The sequence below is a fragment of the Pezoporus occidentalis genome, unplaced genomic scaffold, assembly GCF_034315485.1.
Source record: "Pezoporus occidentalis ecotype Australia unplaced genomic scaffold, CSIRO_AGI_Poc_V1 ctg400, whole genome shotgun sequence".
NCBI lineage: Eukaryota > Metazoa > Chordata > Aves > Psittaciformes > Psittacidae > Pezoporus > Pezoporus occidentalis.
Window position 1 is genome coordinate 184,519 of NW_026915726.1, and position 18,309 is coordinate 202,827.

The window sequence follows — 18,309 nt, forward strand, 5'->3', positions numbered from 1 at the left end:
TTGCTCTGTTTTCAACCATTTTTTAATTCACTTTTGACCCACAATTAATGTTTCACACACTTGCAAACGTATTTTTGAGACCAATGTTGGCTGCTTTCCATGCTGGAATCAATCACATCCTAAAATTACCCCTTTATATTGGAAAGTATTGAACTGGAAGGGCTAACCAGTTGCCCTGTGAACAAGTCAGGACTGTGTCTGTCTGGAGGGAATCTGGGAGCAGGAAAATCTCTGTGAAAATTTCTTTGCAGAGTTACAGTGAGGGTCTAATCTCCTGCCTCCAGGTGCACAAGCAGGAGGAGCTCTTAAAAAATTAATGTTTGCATGATTTCATTAAAAATAGGAGCCCTGCAAAACCAATCAACACTTTTGAAGGGCTTCTCATAGCAATAACTGTCAACTGTATATCAATAATACACAAATATTTATTAAGAGCGTATATTACCTTAAATTTTACCTTCTTATATAGATTTGAGCTTTTCCCTGCAGGCTTTGCAGCTCAGCCCTGTTTGAGTGCCTGAGAACCAGATGGGGTGTGCGAGCAAAAGCAGAAAAACTACATAATGGAAACCAGCTTTAAATAAATGCAGTGACATAATCTGTATGGTTCTTGGCAGAAAAGAGCGTACTTCTGCTTTTCATATCCACTTTTTCAATAAGCTGTAAGTTTCCCTTTTAAGAAATGGTTATAACAAACGTTCTGATTCCTCTCCTATTAAAGTCAGTAACAGACATCTGCTCAGCTTCCACTGAGGCACCCAGCTGTGAAGCACTGCCACCTCGTATGAGCCAAGACTCCCTGAATAATGTTTCTCTCCTCACTCCAACCAACATTGGTATTAAGAAACACAGCCTTCATTTAGAAAAGGTACTGGTTTAAATGCCAGTATACATGGGAAGATACAGACCTCCTCATCACATAGAAAACCTTGGAAATTTATACTCTAAAAACTGAAAACACTGAGAGAAAAGTGCCTAATCTATTCATCTTTATTATTTCTAGTCTGAGGACCAAGACAGAAGAGAGCACTGAGAAAATTCATTGTTTTGAATTGCCCAGGACTGACAATATTGTTATTGGATTTTAAGATTATTCTGCTCCTTTTACAGTCAAGCAATAAAAATATGTATTTGGCACAATTCCCTTAGACACACTTGGAAAATAAAATCTGTATTATTTTATGCCAGACGTACAGGACACGGAAAAATAAACACAAGATAATGGGACAACTCTAATGGTTTGGTATTTACAGGAAAGACAACCCAGAGTGATGTCTGTACAATATTTAATGGCAAATCATAGTCTCTAACATCATTACATTATTCTCTTACAGTTCTTTCACACACTGTAAAATACAGTATTTGAAAAATCCTAATTAAAAGAGGAACACTCTGTAACAGCAGAAATAACTCAAGGGAACATGGAAAGACTGTTTCAATTGCCAAGTGTTATCTAATCATCTAAAGTCATCATACACCACATTTAGCCCTTTGTTTGCAGCAAAATCATGGACCCAGAGCTGGGTAGCGTACATTTCCTAATCATTCCAGTTTACACCCCATATTATAGGCAACACAGCAAACTCTGGTCCAACACCCTGGGGGTTTGCTCCCGTCTTACATCAGTCAGGATTTGCTTTATGTGTTAAACCACGAGGATTTACAGTGCTTCCAACGAGGGTAAAAGCAAGCAGCAGGAAGGAGACAGTTGGGTAGCACTTCCCAACTGCAATCTATCTACAGGAGCACTCAGAAACCCCCCACAAAGCTGCATATCAGCATCCCAGCTCTTGGGGCAGAGGTGAATTAAGTAAAAGCAGCAGCACAATCAGAAGCAAAGCCCAAACACCAAACATGTCCTCCTGACCTGCTCCCATGTGGTTACAGGATGGAAAGGGATCCCTCCAAACCGTTCCAAACCCTGAAGGAGTTCAGAGACTTGTGTCTATGCATTGGGCAACACAGAGAAGGGAGGTATGTGTGACTTATGCATGGATTTCCCCACAGAGCTATCAATCTGCCTACAGCAAAATGAAACAGGGCAAAGGCCCAGACCTGCTGTATTTACTCTGGCAAAACTCCTCGCTGCAAACGGTGGGAGTTTTGCCTAAATAAAGGAGATTTAGGGCCTAGATGTGAGCCTCCATGCGAAATCTCTTCCTGCAGACATGCAGCAGAGACCAAGATTACCTTCCTCTTCCTCTTGGGAGTTGCATGTCTTCACCCTTCTTATCTGGTAAGGCATTTCTGATACCAAGTCCTCTCCAGTATTACCAATAACAGCAGTGCCACCTGCACAGTGTCACTGCTGACATCTCATGCAAAGGCTGAGATTTGCAGGAGAGTGCCTGGCATGAGGCAAACAAAGCGGTTTTGAGGTAGGAGCTCAGGACACAGAGTGAATTCCCATCAGGACAGAAGCCTGGGCAGCATTCCCACTGACCAAGAAAGGCCAAGATTACACTCTGGAAGCCCTTCCTCTCCTTTTCTCACCATCTGCAGCATTTTAGGAGACACCACATGCAGAGGACAAAGAGAAGGGATTTGCAGACATATCCCAGCGGTGCCCCTCCCAGACCAACTCACCTGCCCTGCCCCAAGTGAGGGGCAGCTGCATTTAGACCCTTCAGTCCCCAGAATAAGAACCCACAGCAGCGGCCATATGCAGGGAACCAGCACCTCTTCCCGTGCCAACAGGAATTGGCAGCACTGGCAAACAAGTTACAATTAAGCAGCTCTTTAAGCCTTAGTGTTTATCTAAACATGGCTTTAATTTTAAACCTCTCAGCTTTGTGGTTGCCTTTTTATTCATGTTCACTTTTTTCCCTTGGCTCGTCTTGAATACTACGATTTCCAGCTTATCTTTTACAGAATATATATATTTCATATATTAAGCTAAATGGGCCATTTTTTATCCCTTTTGACCGTTGATGTGTCATCACCAACCCACTCATACCAGCAAAGAACCTGACCCAATATATTTTCTCTCTAGGTGCCTATTAAACAGCAGTATGATTCTGTAAAGCAAGGAGGCAGGTAGCAAACTAATCCTAGAAAAGATAAGCTTGTGGAAGAGCACACTGTGCTGAGACAGGGGCTGCAGTGTGCTGCCCTCACAGGCAGTATTTCTGTATTTTCCTTCTGGAAAAGCTACCTCAGGACATGTGAACTGGGGTTTTTGGCTCTCAGCCTCCAGTTTCCACCCTTCCCAGAGAGGAAACTTGCTTGAGAGTAGTTTTTGTTAATTGTTACTTATTACCAGAGTCTTAAGTATCATTTAATAACTGATTGATACTGTGCTTTTAATCCATGTGCTCACAGCTGTTCCTAGAACAGGCCATACAGCACCTCTTTTGCAACTTAAAAAACTCCCTAAGCTAAGGGGTGCATTTACAGCTCAAGTAAATGCAGCTGTAAAAAAATGCCCAGGGTACTTTAAGAGTTGGGGGTTAAACAGTATTAAAATCCCTTAAAATAGTAGTGCCATCAAAAATGTTGGGGGAAAATTAGGCTGTAAAGCTTTGGTAAGCAGTTCCCGAGGAACGTGTTTACTAAAAGCGCATCCTCAAAATTGTTCCAAGCTGCTCATTTCACCATCTCAAGGCAAGGAACAGCGTTGCTGCTTCTTGGCAAAATGTTTCTCCCAATTCCCAGCTGGGATTTTTGGCTGCTGTGGGGAACAGCCCCACAGCCATGGGGCTCCAATACACGCAGGCCCACAGCTTTTCCCAAATGAGGCTGGCCACAGACCAAAGTACCTCCTGGCTGTGGTGTGAGGGAAGGCAAAGATCCTCGTTTCATGTCTGCAGCACTAACAGGTGGACAGCCCTACAAGGAGAGGTACTGCATTACTGCAGCATACTCCCAGCCATCCTCTTCTGCATCCCACCCGCCCTGGAGCACCCTGCTCACCCACACCAAGGCACAACAGTGATGCAGGCACCAGGGGAGTGACTGCATCTGCTTTGGGGGCTCACCCAGTCCATGCAGGGCTTGCTATTTCAAAGGCACTTTATAAGGAACATGTGGAAGGTGTTGATGAGCCAGTCCTTCAAAAAACCAGCAGCAACATAGTGACCAAAGTAAGGCACAGTACGGAGCATCTATACAAGTCATCAGAGCAGTGTTAGCAGATATCAAGGAGAGGGACTGGACAGCCTGGCAGCTGGACAACAAACAGCTTCAAATCGATGTGGCACTTCCCCTAAGCAATGCACTTTACCAAGAAAGGCTGTATCGCAGTCCCTGAAAGGGAAACTGAGGGGCAGGGAGTAGCAGAGACTATTCCAAGTTTGCTCAGCAGCCCAGGAGCAGAGCTGGCACTTGGATCCAGTTCCCTCCTGGCTCCCAGCCCATGGCTCTGCCCATCAGATAGCTTCATGCACCCTGGGACGCAGGCAGCACAGAACAAGGATGGCTGTGACAGAGATATACAACACTACCAAAGAGAAGCTGTGATGGCGGCAATACAATGCAAGAGAGACTTTTCTGAGTCCTCCCATGCTCCCACTCTCTGAGCAGTTACCTACGCTTTAGCACTGAAACACAGTCTTTCTTCAGTGGCCCGATCTGCAGGTGGGCATCGACACTCTCCAGGAAGAAGGCTGGCTTCAGCTTGCACAAGAAAAGAGAGGCAAATTGGTGGTTGATCTTGTTCTGGAATGGGTCAAATATACCCTTGGCAAAAGGGGAGACCTTGAGCTGCTGCAGGCAGGTCATCTTGGAGTCCTTGACTCCATAGAAGGTCAGGGCCTTCTCTGAATACTCCAGGAAGACCCCAATTGTCTGGAAAAATGGCTGCTGAATGACAGACTCAAAGCCCCCAAACCAGACCACATAGTTCTGTCCATTCCACTGTAGGCAGCAAGACTTCTCATTTCGCCCCAGGCGGCCACGGGTGTAGGACTCGCGGGGGTCAAAGTCCTCAGCAATGACACCAATGCTGACCCAGCCGTCGATGAGCTCCACCTCCCAGTAGTAGTTGCCCCGATTCATGAGATTCAAACCCAGCACCTGCTCACAATTGATGAACCGGGTGGGGCTTTCTGGGTAAGGGATGGGGCACAGCACCCGCTTAGCCCCTTTGGTGCCAAACAGATGGATAAACTTGTCAGCTGTGTCACTGTCGAGGTCAATGATGAAGGCAACTGTGTGGGTCAAAAAAAAAAAAAAAAAGACATGAGGATGAGGAGGGAAACAGGAGGAAATCTCCCCCCTCCCATCCCACTCTGATCCCCTGCTTCAGCCTTCAGGGATTAGCACGATCCTTTCTGACTTCTACCATCACTTGTTTTTAAATACCATGGCCAATTTCAGCCTATCCTTTGAGGATAAGGCTCTGGAACAGTTGATACCCCTATAATCAGGATGAATACAGGTAACCAGGCAGAGGAGAGAGCAGGGAAGCTACTCAATTAGTTCAACCATGATACCAGACACTGGAGAATCTACCTGACAGAGTGGTTGCAGTAATATCCCATACAAAAGCAGATTTCTGGCAACCACAAACACAACAAGGAGGGACCCCAAGAAGACAGGGGAAAGCCAATCACATAACAACCACAAACCAGCTGCTCCTTGCAGGTGGCTCTCGCTGCCCTATGGCTCCTGTTGGAGCACAGACAGCCCCCAATATGCAGAGCCATATGAGAACTGCCACTGGATCCCAGACAGAGGGGACTCCCAGCAGGAACAGCCCTGGACACATATTGCTGCCAACTGTATTGCAAGCCTGAACCATGGCACATCCAAAGCCTATAGAAGCGGCACAGCAGACTCTGCCTGAGCCCAGGCTTTGCTGCCCAGCTCCCTGTCTCAGTAGATGACCCCATTTTCCGTGTAAAGGCTGTGGGGGGTGCACAGGGTGTTGAAGCCCAAGCCCAGCCCTGTGCTCTCCAGCCTCAGTCCTTTCTGCTCCACTGTCTTTGTGTGGCCACAGAATTATCCCTCTGCTTGCTGCCGCTGAAGCTTACCCTCATCAGAGTCCACAAGGCAGATGCACAAACTCTGATTTAATTTAATGGAGGATCCAATTTGTCAAGGATTGGAAGGCAGCAGAAATTACGCAGTGCACCTATAGCCCTTGTCAGCTGGTCCATCAGAACTATGGACAAGGGGGGAAAAAAAACACCTAAACAGATTATGACTGTTGTCAGGAAAGCAAGGAAGCTTCCTTGTTAGCTGAGCAGTATTTCCCCCAGTGGCGGCAGTGCTCCTGCCAGCTGTTGACTTGGGATGAGCACAGACGGGCATGTGGGAAGGAGCTTGCTGGCTGGGAGAAAGGAAAGGGAAGATGGACCTTAGTAACAACTGTCAAAGCAAAAGTCCCTTGCTTACATTTCAGGAAGTAATCACGGCTCTCCTGGCAGGCGGGACTGTTTAACTTCTCTGGTAATCTGGAGACAGCCAACACTGCAGAGACAGGGACAGAAGGGTTTGTCATTAGCAAAGAAACCGATGCCACAAGCAAGGGTGTTACCGGAGCATCACCGCCTGCCTGACACCCTGATGGTACCCAGCTGCTGTGGGCCTCGAGCCCAGGCCAGCATCCATAGCTCCCCCTGCACATCCCTGCTGGCTCATGTACAGGGAAGGACAGATGCCATCTTTGCCACCTCAAGGAGATGAGCAGGGGAAGCAACAAATTGGCTACAGTCATTATGGCCATCTGAGAAACGAGAGAGAGGAGAGAGCTCAACCTAAATGAGAAAGTGCAGGAGAAAGCTACCTTATCATCTTTTTAACCCTGGTAGGTTTGGGAGACCACAGCCTCCCCCATGAAGAGGATCGTCTGTCCTGTGAAGAGAGTCCCCTTTCATGGGAGGCCTCTTTGGCCACTTGCTGCCCCCCACAGGGCCCTCCCTAACTCCCAGGCTGTTTGCTGCCTCTCCAGTGTCTGTGGAAAAAAATCATAAAACCTCAAAGACAAGGAATAAGCCCAGACAGGAAGTGCACAACACAGCGCAACTGTGCCCTGCAGCTTCCAGGGCTGGAGGGAGAGGGGCCATTGCTCACAGGGGCCATGGTGTCTGCACGCACCTCCCGCCTATGCTGGGAGGACAAAACGTGCTGGGGTGACCTCCAGGCAGAGGGCTGGATGAACACAAACCTTCCTCTATCTCCTGGTAACTCTGCTCATCAATCCCTTTCCCCTGCAAGTGGTCCCACTGTTTTTTGCAGGCAGCGGACAGCACATCCTTCACCACACTCACAGCTTGGGTGCATTTGGTGAAGTTCAGCTCGTTTGGGAAGCTCAGAGCTGGTGAGAGGTTTTCTTCCATCGCAACTTTTAAGGCCTGAAATTCCTGAGCAAAAAAGACAAGTTTCAGGAGCTTTCAAACAAACCAAAGTTGTCTCTTGTTCCACAACCCCACCCTGCCCCAGAGGATTTGGGAACTGGCAGCTCTCAGGACCTGGCACAAGGACAGCATTATGAAAGGGAAGAGAGTGCTTTCCCGGTCACACATTCCTGGCGCCTTCTCTCCACTCCCTCTCAAACCCAGACCCATGCCCAGCTTGCACAGAGCAGCATTCCCCTGCAAACCAGTCTCCTCTTGCTGGGCTGCCAAGGAGGGGAGGATGCGGGATGGTAGCAGTGGGACACCCCAACCTCTTGCTCTCTGCCCCACCTTGTGCCCCAGCCTGAGCAGCACATCAGCTGCTCCTGAGTCACAACCAGGACGGAGATGGGGGCAATGGAAGAGGGTCTTGTCTGCTCGCCCCCCCCCCAGAAGCAGGGGGGAAACAGGACTGTGTCAACAGGAGAGAGACTCTGTAGCCCTCACATCCCAGGGCTCCTGGCATCTGGGTCCACATGAGATGGGACAAATCCCCCAAAAGACCAGGTTATCAGCTCCTTCTCTCTGCTATATCTACCCAGGCACCTGGAGGAAGTAGATGGTGTCAGTTCTGGGGACATTCTCCAGGTTTTGCTTGCACTGGACCAGCTTGGCTCGTCTCTCCTCCTTCCAGCGGAGATCAGCCTCAGCCTCCCCCAGCATGGAGCGCTCCCCTTCCTCGATGAAACTGGCCACCTCCTTCTGGAAGGTTGCCAGGACCTCAGAGGCTTCTGCAAAGAGCTTCTCAACCTTTTCCCTCTCCTTCATGGCAGCACCCTGAGCACAGGGAGAGAGGGTTCGGAGTCACCTGCCACAGGCAAGGGTGCAGAGCCCCCTTGTTCCCTGCCCAGCACCCAGTTCTCAGCTCTGTGGGGTCCTTCTGACACCGTGTAACACCCTTCACCCAAGAGCTCAGAGCACTTCACAATGCAGGTGTCAAGGGACCTGGCTAGGCACAGACTGCTCCACCATGTCTTGTGTCCCCAGGCCATGATGTGTTTGCACAAGGGGCAAAGGGGAACAAAACCCCCATGGGTCTGGAGAAAGAAGCTGCAAGAGCCAATGGATGCCCTGGCACAGTCCTTGCACCAGGTTGCAAATGAAAGCAACCAGAGATGTTGTGAGGGGTAGCAGAGATGAGGAGCAAGAATCCTCAGGGATCCTTGTCAGGGTTACCATCCGTTTGCTCCCTTGTGAACACCACCTCTACATGCCATGCACCCCAAAAGCTCATGGCTGCTCTCCAGCCCAGCAAAGCTGAGCAAACCCATTACAGTCACCTTAATGAGCTCCACCATCTTCTTGGCCTGTGCAATGGTGACTGCCAGCTCCTCCAGCTCATTCTCAGCATCACTGAGGAATTTGGCTTGTTGGGCCTGCAGACACAAAGCACAAACATTGAGCGCCGTCCCCCAACCCGGGGGCAGGGAGGTACATGGGACCCAAGCTCTCCCTAGACTCAACCCTCAGCCCCCTCTCTGACTGACATTGCTACTAGGCTTCAGGTGAAGAGTGCAAGTTGTTTTCCTGGTTTCCTACCCTGTAACATCCAACCTGCAAATACTCCGTCTCGTCTGGGCTGCTAAGGTTGATGCCCAGCTCCATGCTCCCCACCCTGGTCCCAGTTGAAACCAAAGAAAATGGGAATATGAAAGCAAAACCATCAGGCAGCAATTGAAGCAACATGTTCCTAGTGTGTATTCCAAGGCTGGGAAAAATCCACCAGGGACTGGCGTGGAAGCTGAAAGGCAGGCCCAGAGCACGCACAAATGCAGCACTGGAGTCTTCTTCAACATTTCTCCAACCTCCCCTGGAGGTTTTTCATTGGGAGCAAAGCAAACCAGTTAGGGAGCACGGGGTGCTGTGTGGCTGCAAAGGAAGCACGGTCTGAATGCAGTGCTTCCTGACATGCTATTGTTAGCACTAGCATGAGGACAGGTCCCTCAAGACCCTGCAGGGCAACAAGCAGCTTGCCGCCATGTTCAACCCCTCACCCCAGCTCCCTGCAGCACTTGTGCCCAGTGAGGCCACAGAGGTGCTTCCCCTGTCCATCCTTCCCAGCCCATGCAGGTGATGCTAAGCGGTGCTTGCCGAGGCCCGACAGCTCCTCAGATCTGGGAATCACAGAGGCTTTCTATTTTAAGGCACCTGATGACTAATAATGTCAGTAAAAGGGTTTTCCTGCAGTCCCATGAGCTGGTGAGGGAGTGGGAGGTGGCTTGGGGCTGCCACTGTGCTCCCTGCCAGCATGTCCACAGCCCCCTGGAAAAAGCGAACCCTCTCCATATGCCCCACAGCAATGCAGAGGTGCCACCATGCTGCGAGCTTCATAGGCTGTGACCCACAAAGGCCCTGTATGCTCAAGGCAGCAACGCCCATGAAGGCAATACTGAGTTGGATTTGGAGCCCCAGTTTGTGGGTGTGAATTTTCTAGGTGACTCAGCCACATCTGGGAATGGGAATGATGGAAAAACCCTGCTGCCAAAACGCCAGGACACAAAGGGCTGGGGGAGCAGCAGCTGGGCAGGCGGCCAGCACACCAACAAAAACTGCCTTGACAGGGCTGTGGGAACAAGACAGAGAAGGCAAGCACCCTGTGACTATGGGGGTGGCTGCAGTGGGGTGTCCCAGGCACCCTCACCCCCAGCCCCACACCCATGACTGCAAACTTAGCCCCGCAGTGGGACAACCGCCCCCTGGGCTGACTGGCAGCTGCTCTGCCCCAATGCTTGTCCCCATCTCCTGCCCTGTCCGCATCCCACAGCACCCTGTCCCCCGTGCTGAGGAGAGGTCCCCTGGGGGCGGAGAGGGAGAGGGCGACAGCACACACCGTTTGTATGGCATCCTCTGGCACTGCTCCCGCACACTCCACTAGTGGGGATTAGCTTTCCCGTGGGTGCTGCATGAGCCCATCCCAGAGCTGCCCCGCACGCACACCCCACAGCAGGGTCCCACCGGCAGGGGGACGTCCCGCACCCGCCCCGCACGCACCTCCTTGTGCTCGCGCTCCCGCTCGAGGGGCACCACTTCGTGGCCGCGGTGATCGTGGGCGCGGCAGCGAGCACACACGCAGGCCTGCTCGGCGCGGCAGAAGCCGTCGAGGGGCTGGAGGTGGCGAGGACAGAGCCCCTCCTCCAGCCGCCGCAGCGGGGCCACCAGGCGATGTGCGCGGAAGGCGCCGGCGCGCCGGTGGGGCTCGAGGTGGGCCTCGCAGAAGGAGGCCAGGCAGACCAGGCAGGAGCGCGCCGCCGCAGCCCGCGACCCCGCCGGGCACACGTCACACAGCACCGCCGCTCCTTCCTCCGCCGCCGCATCCTCCTCCTCGGCTCCCGGTGCCATCGAGGACCCGGCGGCTGGCGGCGGCGGGGACGAGCCGCCTGCAGCGGCCGCCAGCAGCGGCAGTACCTCACAGAGGGCGCGGTTCTTGCGGAGCCGCAAGGCTGCGGGGACGGGCTCCTGGCAGAGCGGGCAGCGGACAGCCCCGCCCGCCCCGCCGCTGCCGTCGGGGGGGCCCGCCCGCTGGCGGAGCGCCCCCAGACAGCGCTGGCAGAAGTTGTGCCCGCACGGCACAGTCACCGGGTCCTTCAGAAGATCGAGGCAGATGGGGCAGCCGAACGGGCCGTCGGGCAGACCCGGAGCCCCCAGCGCCAGCCGCAGCGCCACAGCGGAGAACGGCGAGGCGCCCCCGGGAGCAGTCTCCATCTCTGAGTACCCAACACCAGCCAGCCCCGCCGCCCGCCCCAGCCCCCGGTCCCGGCGGGAGGCGGGTGGCCGCCGCGCCCCGCCCGCCCGCCCGCCCGCTCCGCCTACCCGCGCCCGCAACAGCCGCTGCCGCCACTCCGCTCTCCGCAGTTGCCGGGTGTCGGCTGCCTCCCGGGGATCATGACCCCCCCATCCCCGGGACCTGGTCCCCAATCACCCACCCCCCTGGGAGGACCCTCTCCCCGGCATCTGTTGCCTTCTGGAGATCCACTTCCCCAGAGGGATGCACTGCTTCCCACTATGGCCTGCTATGTCCTAAAGGATGCATCCTGCTGGAATCTGGACCGTGGTTCTGGTGCCCCCAGGGGTACCTGCTGCACACCTGCAAAATCTCCTGTCCAGGGAAGCTGTTGCCAGCCCATCCCAATCGCCCTTCCAAGATCTGCTGCCCAGATCGCTGGTTGGGTAGGGCTGGGCATCAATTGGCAGGTGGTGAGCAATTGTACTGGGTATCACTTGTGTTTATTGTTTTCTTTTCCCCTTTTAGTGTCATATTCTGTCCCCTTGTTATTTCCCTTATCATCATTATTATTGTTGGTGGTAGCAGTAGTGGATTTGTCTTATACCTTAGTTACTGGACTGCTCTTACCTCAACCCGTGAGGTTTACATTCTTTTGATTCTCCTCTCCATCACTCTGGGGAGCAAAAGGGAAAAAAAGGAAGAGTGAGGGAGCGGCTGCGTGGTTCTGAGTTACCAGCTGGGCTTAAACCAGGACAATAGGTGCAGGTGCTTTCCTACCACCCTCATGCCTATGGCCCCACATCAGCCATTCCCATGTCCAGGAAAAGCTGCAGCACTTAGGTCCTGCCTCTGTCCCTGTCCTTTCCTTCTCTGCACCCGGCAGGCACCAGGCTGGGATGGGAAGGCACCAAAGTGCTCCCAACATGAGGATCTGTCTGATAAACATGGCATCTCCAGACACATCCTGTGTAGAGGATACAACTTTTTGGCTTCCCAGGTCCATGCTGGGCCAAGGTCCCATCTGAGGACACAGCTGGGAGGAGCGTGGAGGTGAGGAGTAAAGGAGGAAACACAGCACAACAAAACACATCTGTCCCTGAAGGAAATTGAGCCTTTTAAACCCTTTTTTTTTCCCCAAAGGAAACAAGCTGATGTGATTCACTCCCCAGGCATCGCCCTGCATGTCCCCAGCACCTTTGAACCCAGTGCCCAGTTTCACCCTGTTAGTCTTCACCAGCATTCTGGGGGAGAGGAGGAGATCCCGGACCTGCGGTCTCACCCTTGGGAAAGCTTCAATCAAAGCTTCAGATTTTATTGTGTGCTGGATCAACCCTGGAGCAGAGCTGTAGGAAACCAGGTTTCCTCATTGCAGTGCTACTGTAAATAAAGCACCTTCTAGTGCTGAGCACAGTACCCAGGGCACCCAGCTCACCCCCCCCCCACCCCCCCCACTGCTTGGTCCCACGGCTTCCACCATCACAAAGGTCAAAACAATAGTAAAATAGGGCTTTACTGGGGAAAATAGCTTTGTACATTGAACAAATGCAGCGTGGCACCCAAAAAAAAGTTGTTCTGCCATGTCCAAGAGTGGCAAGAGGGAAACAGGAGGATTGGGATGAGCACAGGGCTCCCTCCAACAGCACCCTTCTCCACAGCACCCTTCTCTAGGGTTCCCCTCACCTCGAATCTAGGCTTGGGAGATTGGGCAAGGGTAGAAAAAAAAAAAACTCATTCTTTCACCCTCCCTATCTCCCCACCTCACCCCATCTACACCTCACACAGTAACTGGCCCCTGCAATCTTTCCCCTGCCCTAACTGGGCTATCTGCATGATACTTGCACATGCAAATCAGAGGGCTCATTTGTATGTGTGTCCTCATAAGCTCTTGTTAAAACACTGCACCCCACTTGGCACTGGGGTCTCACTCGCACTGTGACAGCCACTGGCTGCAGCTCAGCTATGGTACCAGCCTATGGCTTTTGGTCTAGTTTGCAGAGCCACATGGTTGTGCTGGCTTAATCCTTCCAGCACAGCTCCACTGCTCGCCCCTCACACAGCCAAAAAACGGGATAGAGGGGCTCGGTGAAGACATCATGGAAGGAGTGGATAAGCCATGTCCCCTCCCCAAGCCTGTAAAAGGAGAGGAGCCCCTTGTCATAATCCAGGCTGACCCCCAGGTTCCTACACAGCCGTTCCTGGATTTTCTGCGGCCGGCCCTTGTGCCAGGCCAGGTAGCAATCCTCCAGCACCTGCAGCCCCCATGAGCCCCTGTCCAGACCAGTGTTGAAATTGTGTCCCTGCTTCCGCTCCTGGGGGAGGCTGCGATAGGTCATCCCCAGGACAACGGAGTGGCTGGAGATCTTCACCTCCCAGTAGTGGTGGCCATGGCTGTAGCCCTGCTTGCACAGCACCTGCCAGGGCTCGAAGCGGGGTTCCTGCTCATGCCACCTACAGATGGTGATGGGGCTGTGCTTGGCTTTCCAGTTGCCTTTTGACAGCTCCAGGCACTTGTTGGCCGTCCTGGGATCAAAGGTCAGGTTGCGGTGGTCTGGGAAGAGCAACAGCATGAATGGGGCTGAAATGCTTCATCAGACCTTTATGCCCTTGGCATGATCTTCCCCAGCAGTGCTGTGGTTTAAACTGCATAGGGCTGGCTCCCAAAATAGAAGGGAGCAATCTGTAGTGTGTTTGGAGGGGAGGAGCAGCAGGATGAGACACAATACCTGCCTGCCCACTTCCCAGAAGGAATGAAACAGTCCAGAAGTAGCTGGTGAGGAATGAAGATGCAGCGCTTCCTGCTTTTCTTGCACAGTCTGACTCAAACCCAGTGAGCAGCCATGGCTCTGTCGTCATTTTGGAAGAGATGTGCTTGGTTTTAAGAGCAAGAGATGGGTGTGGGTGGGGAGAGGGGGAGAAACCCAGGCATTAAGTAAGCAAATACGGTACTGTGGGGAGTCATCTTCCTCTGCACTGTCTGCAATAAGTTCTTGAGCCATGGGTATTCACTGGCCGCAAGCACCTCATCTTCCTCCTGCAATACCCCAGCCTGGCAGCTACGCTGAGCTGAGGCTGCTGCCCAGAAATAACTTTGGGTTTTGGTTTTTCGTTGTTTTTTTTTTTTTTTCAATTAATAACCCCAAGAATGTTTTGGGGGGCTTGATGGAAGGAATCTTCACAGGTCCCAGGACATCAATCGTCTTCCTGGCAAGAGTGACATGACCAACATACCCTAAACATTATCCAGCCCTCTTCCTGACAAGTAGGAAATGGGAAAAGAGGAAATCCCTAAGGAATTAGAGTGGGATGGGCCCAAAGAAGACATGAAGGACTGTGGCTGGCAGCACTGGGGCCATATGCCTGGATATGACTGAGGCAGGGCTCTGGACTGGTGCTGTGCTATGCAGGGCAGCTCATGGCCCCGCCTGGGGTGATCACTTGCCAGCTGCTGCACTGCCTGCAGAAAAGCACCATGTTTACATATGGATCATCAGGAACAGAAGGCAGAGACACCCCAGGAAGGTGAAAGGAGAGGATGGGTATGAGGCAAGATCCAGGTCAGCGGCTGACCCAATGCCAGGCACTGGCAGCCTCCATTTTCATGGGAAAGTGTTCCCTGGTGCACCTAATCCTCCTCATGGCCCTTTCCCAGCTGTGCAATATCCCCCAGCCCATCCACCCCAGCCCTGCACCACCATTCTCCGAGTTTAGGGAGAGGGACTGGAAGAACAAGGGAAGGAGCCCCTGTCCCAGCAGCCACAACCAACCTCCCTCGCCTGCTGGGATCCCAGGGGAGTGCTGTCCCTTAGGAGTCCCATGTTCTCCTCACCCTTCAGAAGCTCAGCTCGGAACTGGCAATCAGGGAGGTGGGTTGCCACCTTCACCACCATCTCCTGGGGATGCACTGGGCCTGTGTAGGATGGGGACAAGTATTTTGAGTGATGCCACCCAAAAACCTATTTCTCCCTGGCTTTTGATGGGAGGAGGAAGCCCATTGTATACAAGCCTGGGAGTGGTCACATGCCACTGCAACTTGACACTGCCAGCGAGGAAGAAAGCCAGAGGGAAGCCACCCAGCTTTTTCCCTCCTCTCTTGACATCCATCTGCTGAACATGATGTGTGTCCCCATCCCAACCCTCTGTGCCCAGCAGCCCTGTCCCCAGAACAGTGACATGGGCCAGGCAGTGATTCAGGATGACTTGGAGCCCTTTGGGGTGGCTCTGCGATCAGACAAGTTACCTTGGACAATAGGGTCAGGGGCTTTGGGGGCCACAGAGCTGGGCAGGTCCTCCAGCAGAAGCCTGGAGATGTTGTTGAGGATCTCGGTGATGGGCTTGACCATGCCAACCACATCAAAGTCCATTGGGAGCAGCACCTCTGGGCTCTCCAGAGATGGTAGCAGGGGGAACTCCTGTGGACAGACACACAGATATGCATGCACTGGCCTAAGGAGGATCAGAAGCTCCGACTCCCAACCACACACTCTCCAGTGGGTGATGGGGGCATCCCCAAAACATTTGCTGTCAGCTGTGGCTGGTGCGCAGGGGTCAGTTGCAGGGTGAGTGTGAAGCCGTGGGGAGCAGAGGAGCTGCAGCATAAGACTGTTTTGCTGGTGGTAGAAGAGCCTTGCAGAGTGGTTTGGGGGTGGGAGATGCTGCCCATGGCCCTATGTGCAAGCACCATCCACTCCAATCCAGCATTGTCCCCCAAATTTTCAGGGACCCCTCCCAAAAACAGCACTTCCCTGCAGCCCCATCACATCCCAAAGCCAAGCTGAGGATGTGTTTCTCCTGGGGAATGGGGATGACCAAGTATCTGCCCTCACCAAAAGGGCATGGGAAGGGACATAGCACCAGGAAGATGTGGCTGCCCATCCCTGGCAGTGTTCAAGGCCAGGTTGGACAGGGCTTGGAGCAAGCTGCTCTAGTGGAAGGTGTTCCTGCCCATGGCAGGGGGGTTGGAAGTGGATGAGCTTTAAGGTCCCTTCCAACCCGAAACATTCTGTGGTTCTGTGTGTGTGCAGTTCTGTGGGATGGTACCTGGAGGAAGGTCCTGTTGTCAGGGCAGCCCAGGAGTTGCTGAACCCTCTCCCTGCGCTGGCTAAGAATGTCCAGGCGGTCCTTCAGGCGGTTCCAGTCCTCCCCCATACGTCCCAGTGCCACAGCCTGCTCTTTCTCGATCTTGGCCACTGTCTGCCACTGGCAATCCTCCAGGGCTTTCTTCAGGAGGGCAAATTTGCTCAGAATGACCAATTTGAGCCCCTCGGAAGAGTCCTGGGTGGAGAGGAGGCATTAGAGCTGGCACACTTCCACCCCTGCACCTGGCACAGAGGCAGCCACGGTGTTACCTTGATGCTGAGTGTTTGCTCCTCCAGCTTCTGCATCACCTGCTTGATCTTCTCTGATTCCTTCTGGGCTTCTTCCATGGACTCTTTCAAAAGAGCCTGTGAAATGAAGCACCAATGTACTGTGGTGCAGCATGCTGCCCCCTACCCAGCACCAGGGAGCCCTCTCCAGGCTGCATGACAAGGCCCACAGGGAAGGAGAAGGCTTGAGAAGGGGAGAGGCTGCATCTAGAGTCAGAGAGAAGTGAAATCCTAGGCTGTTTTTCACCCCTTTTTTAACTTTTCCCTCTAGATCAGTGGGTCACAAATACCTACGGCACTGTTCTTCTGGTGCTGCTGGATTTATTTAGCTCTCTGCTGCTCTTGACAGCCTCAGATTTGTCAGGGAGCAGCTGGGTGCTGTTGACACAGAATCATTGAATGGCTTGGGTTGAAAGATACCTTAAAGCTCATCCAGTTTCAACCCTCTGCCACGGGCAGGGACACCTTCCACTAGAGCAGCTTGCTCCAAGCCCCTGTGTCCAACTTGGCCTTGAACACTGCCAGGGATGGGGCAGCCACAGCTTCTCTGGGCACCCTGTGCCAGTGCCTCAGCACCCTCACAGGGAAGAGCTTCTGCCTAAGAGCTCATCTCAGTCTCCCCTCTGGCAGGTTAAAGCCATTCCCTTGTCCTGTCACATCTGTCTGATCAAAGCACATGCCAGTCCCCCTTTCAGCTGAGGCCAGGCACAGGGCAGTACATGGAGGCTCACCATGTCCCCACAGCAGGGCACAGGACAGCGAGGTGGATGTTGTGCCATGCCCGAGCTGCCACAACTTCCCCTGCTTGACCCTTCTCATTGCCTCAGTCTTGCCACCCATCATTCTCACCTGCTGTTTTGAGTGTTCCTCCTCAAAGAGCACCCGTTGGTGCCGCTGGCATTGTCACACCGTGCAGACACAGCAGATACACCGCTGCTCATCCTTGCAATACAGCTCCAGCAGGTGCCTATGCTGTGGGCACAGCTCACCGTGGGCCATCTCACACCTGTGTCCAAGACCCACGCCACGCCATCCCGTGCCAGCTCCACCACGCTGCACAGGGTGACATTCTTTTCCAGCTCTGGCCGCTGGTTGAAGCCCCTGCGGCACTCAGGGCACGCGTAGCCGCTCTCTGCCCAGGCAGGCTCCTGTTCTTGCTTTTTCCAGTGGTTGCTGATGCAGAGCTTGCAGAAGTTGTGCCCACAAGGCAAGGTCACAGGCACCCTGAAAAGCTCCAGGCAGATGGAGCACACTAACTTCCCCTCCAGCTTCTTCGAGGTCGGTGATGGCATCCTGCCTGCACCACAGATCAGGGTGACAAGCTGGGGAAATAGAAACTTAGTTGCTCAGAAGAGGAGCCGAGAGGCGTGTCAAAGCTCTGAGCCAGGCATGCTCTTAAAGGAGACACCCAGTTGGTGCACCCTCACCGTACTGGCTTATGCCACACACCTGGAAGATGGGGAGGGTTACAGCTGCACCTCTCAGGGAGAGGGAGGGCTGTGAAGTACAGCAGGAGGCCCTGGAGAGAATGAAACACTGCAGCACCACCACAGGCAGACAGACACAAGTGGCTGACAAGCATCAGAGCAATGTGTATTTTGGTGCATGCATTGCATGGGTATACATAGGATGTATAGTTTGATTTTTGCCCTTTTTTGCCCTTTGAGGGAACTTCCTGGTATCCTCATGTCTCCTGAGCAGAGAATAGCAGTCCTCCTTGGCAGAGAGACTGCAGCACAGTGGTCCTGACATCATCCAGCCACAGAACCAACAGAGAGGGGCACCCACTGCTGCTGCCGCCACATCGCTTGCTTCTGCAGTGACAAGGGCTATGATACATGCCAGCAGCCAGACATGGCTACATTCTGCCTTTGCATCTTTCCAT

At 53.1% G+C, this 18,309-nt stretch overlaps 3 protein-coding genes across 3 annotated transcripts in view; 1 reads left to right on the forward strand and 2 right to left on the reverse strand.

Annotated features, from left to right (window-relative positions):
• Positions 1–18,309, forward strand: part of LOC134171488 (choline transporter-like protein 5-A) — a 71,276-nt gene that overhangs the window by 15,903 nt on the left and 37,064 nt on the right. The gene's annotated exons all lie outside the window — the stretch shown is intronic.
• TRIM47 (tripartite motif containing 47) lies at positions 1,273–17,770 on the reverse strand. The gene is given in 13 exon segments (XM_062633723.1): positions 1,273–5,147; positions 6,337–6,411; positions 7,109–7,304; positions 7,884–8,114; positions 8,618–8,713; positions 10,329–11,203; positions 13,115–13,609; positions 14,777–14,968; positions 15,299–15,470; positions 16,099–16,332; positions 16,407–16,502; positions 17,274–17,437; positions 17,440–17,770. Coding segments are annotated over 13 exon segments (3,729 nt in total). The 5' UTR covers positions 17,717–17,770; the 3' UTR covers positions 1,273–4,521.
• LOC134171485 (E3 ubiquitin-protein ligase TRIM65-like) lies at positions 12,556–14,776 on the reverse strand. The gene has a single exon (XM_062633750.1). It carries the CDS (start codon positions 13,626–13,628, stop codon positions 13,077–13,079), a length of 552 nt encoding a protein of 183 aa, XP_062489734.1. The 5' UTR covers positions 13,629–14,776; the 3' UTR covers positions 12,556–13,076.

Coding starts and splice junctions, on each gene's coding strand:
- LOC134171485 (XM_062633750.1), bottom strand. CDS start 13,628: ATGCTGTTGCTCTTCCCAGACCACCGCAACCTGACCTTTGATCCCAGG.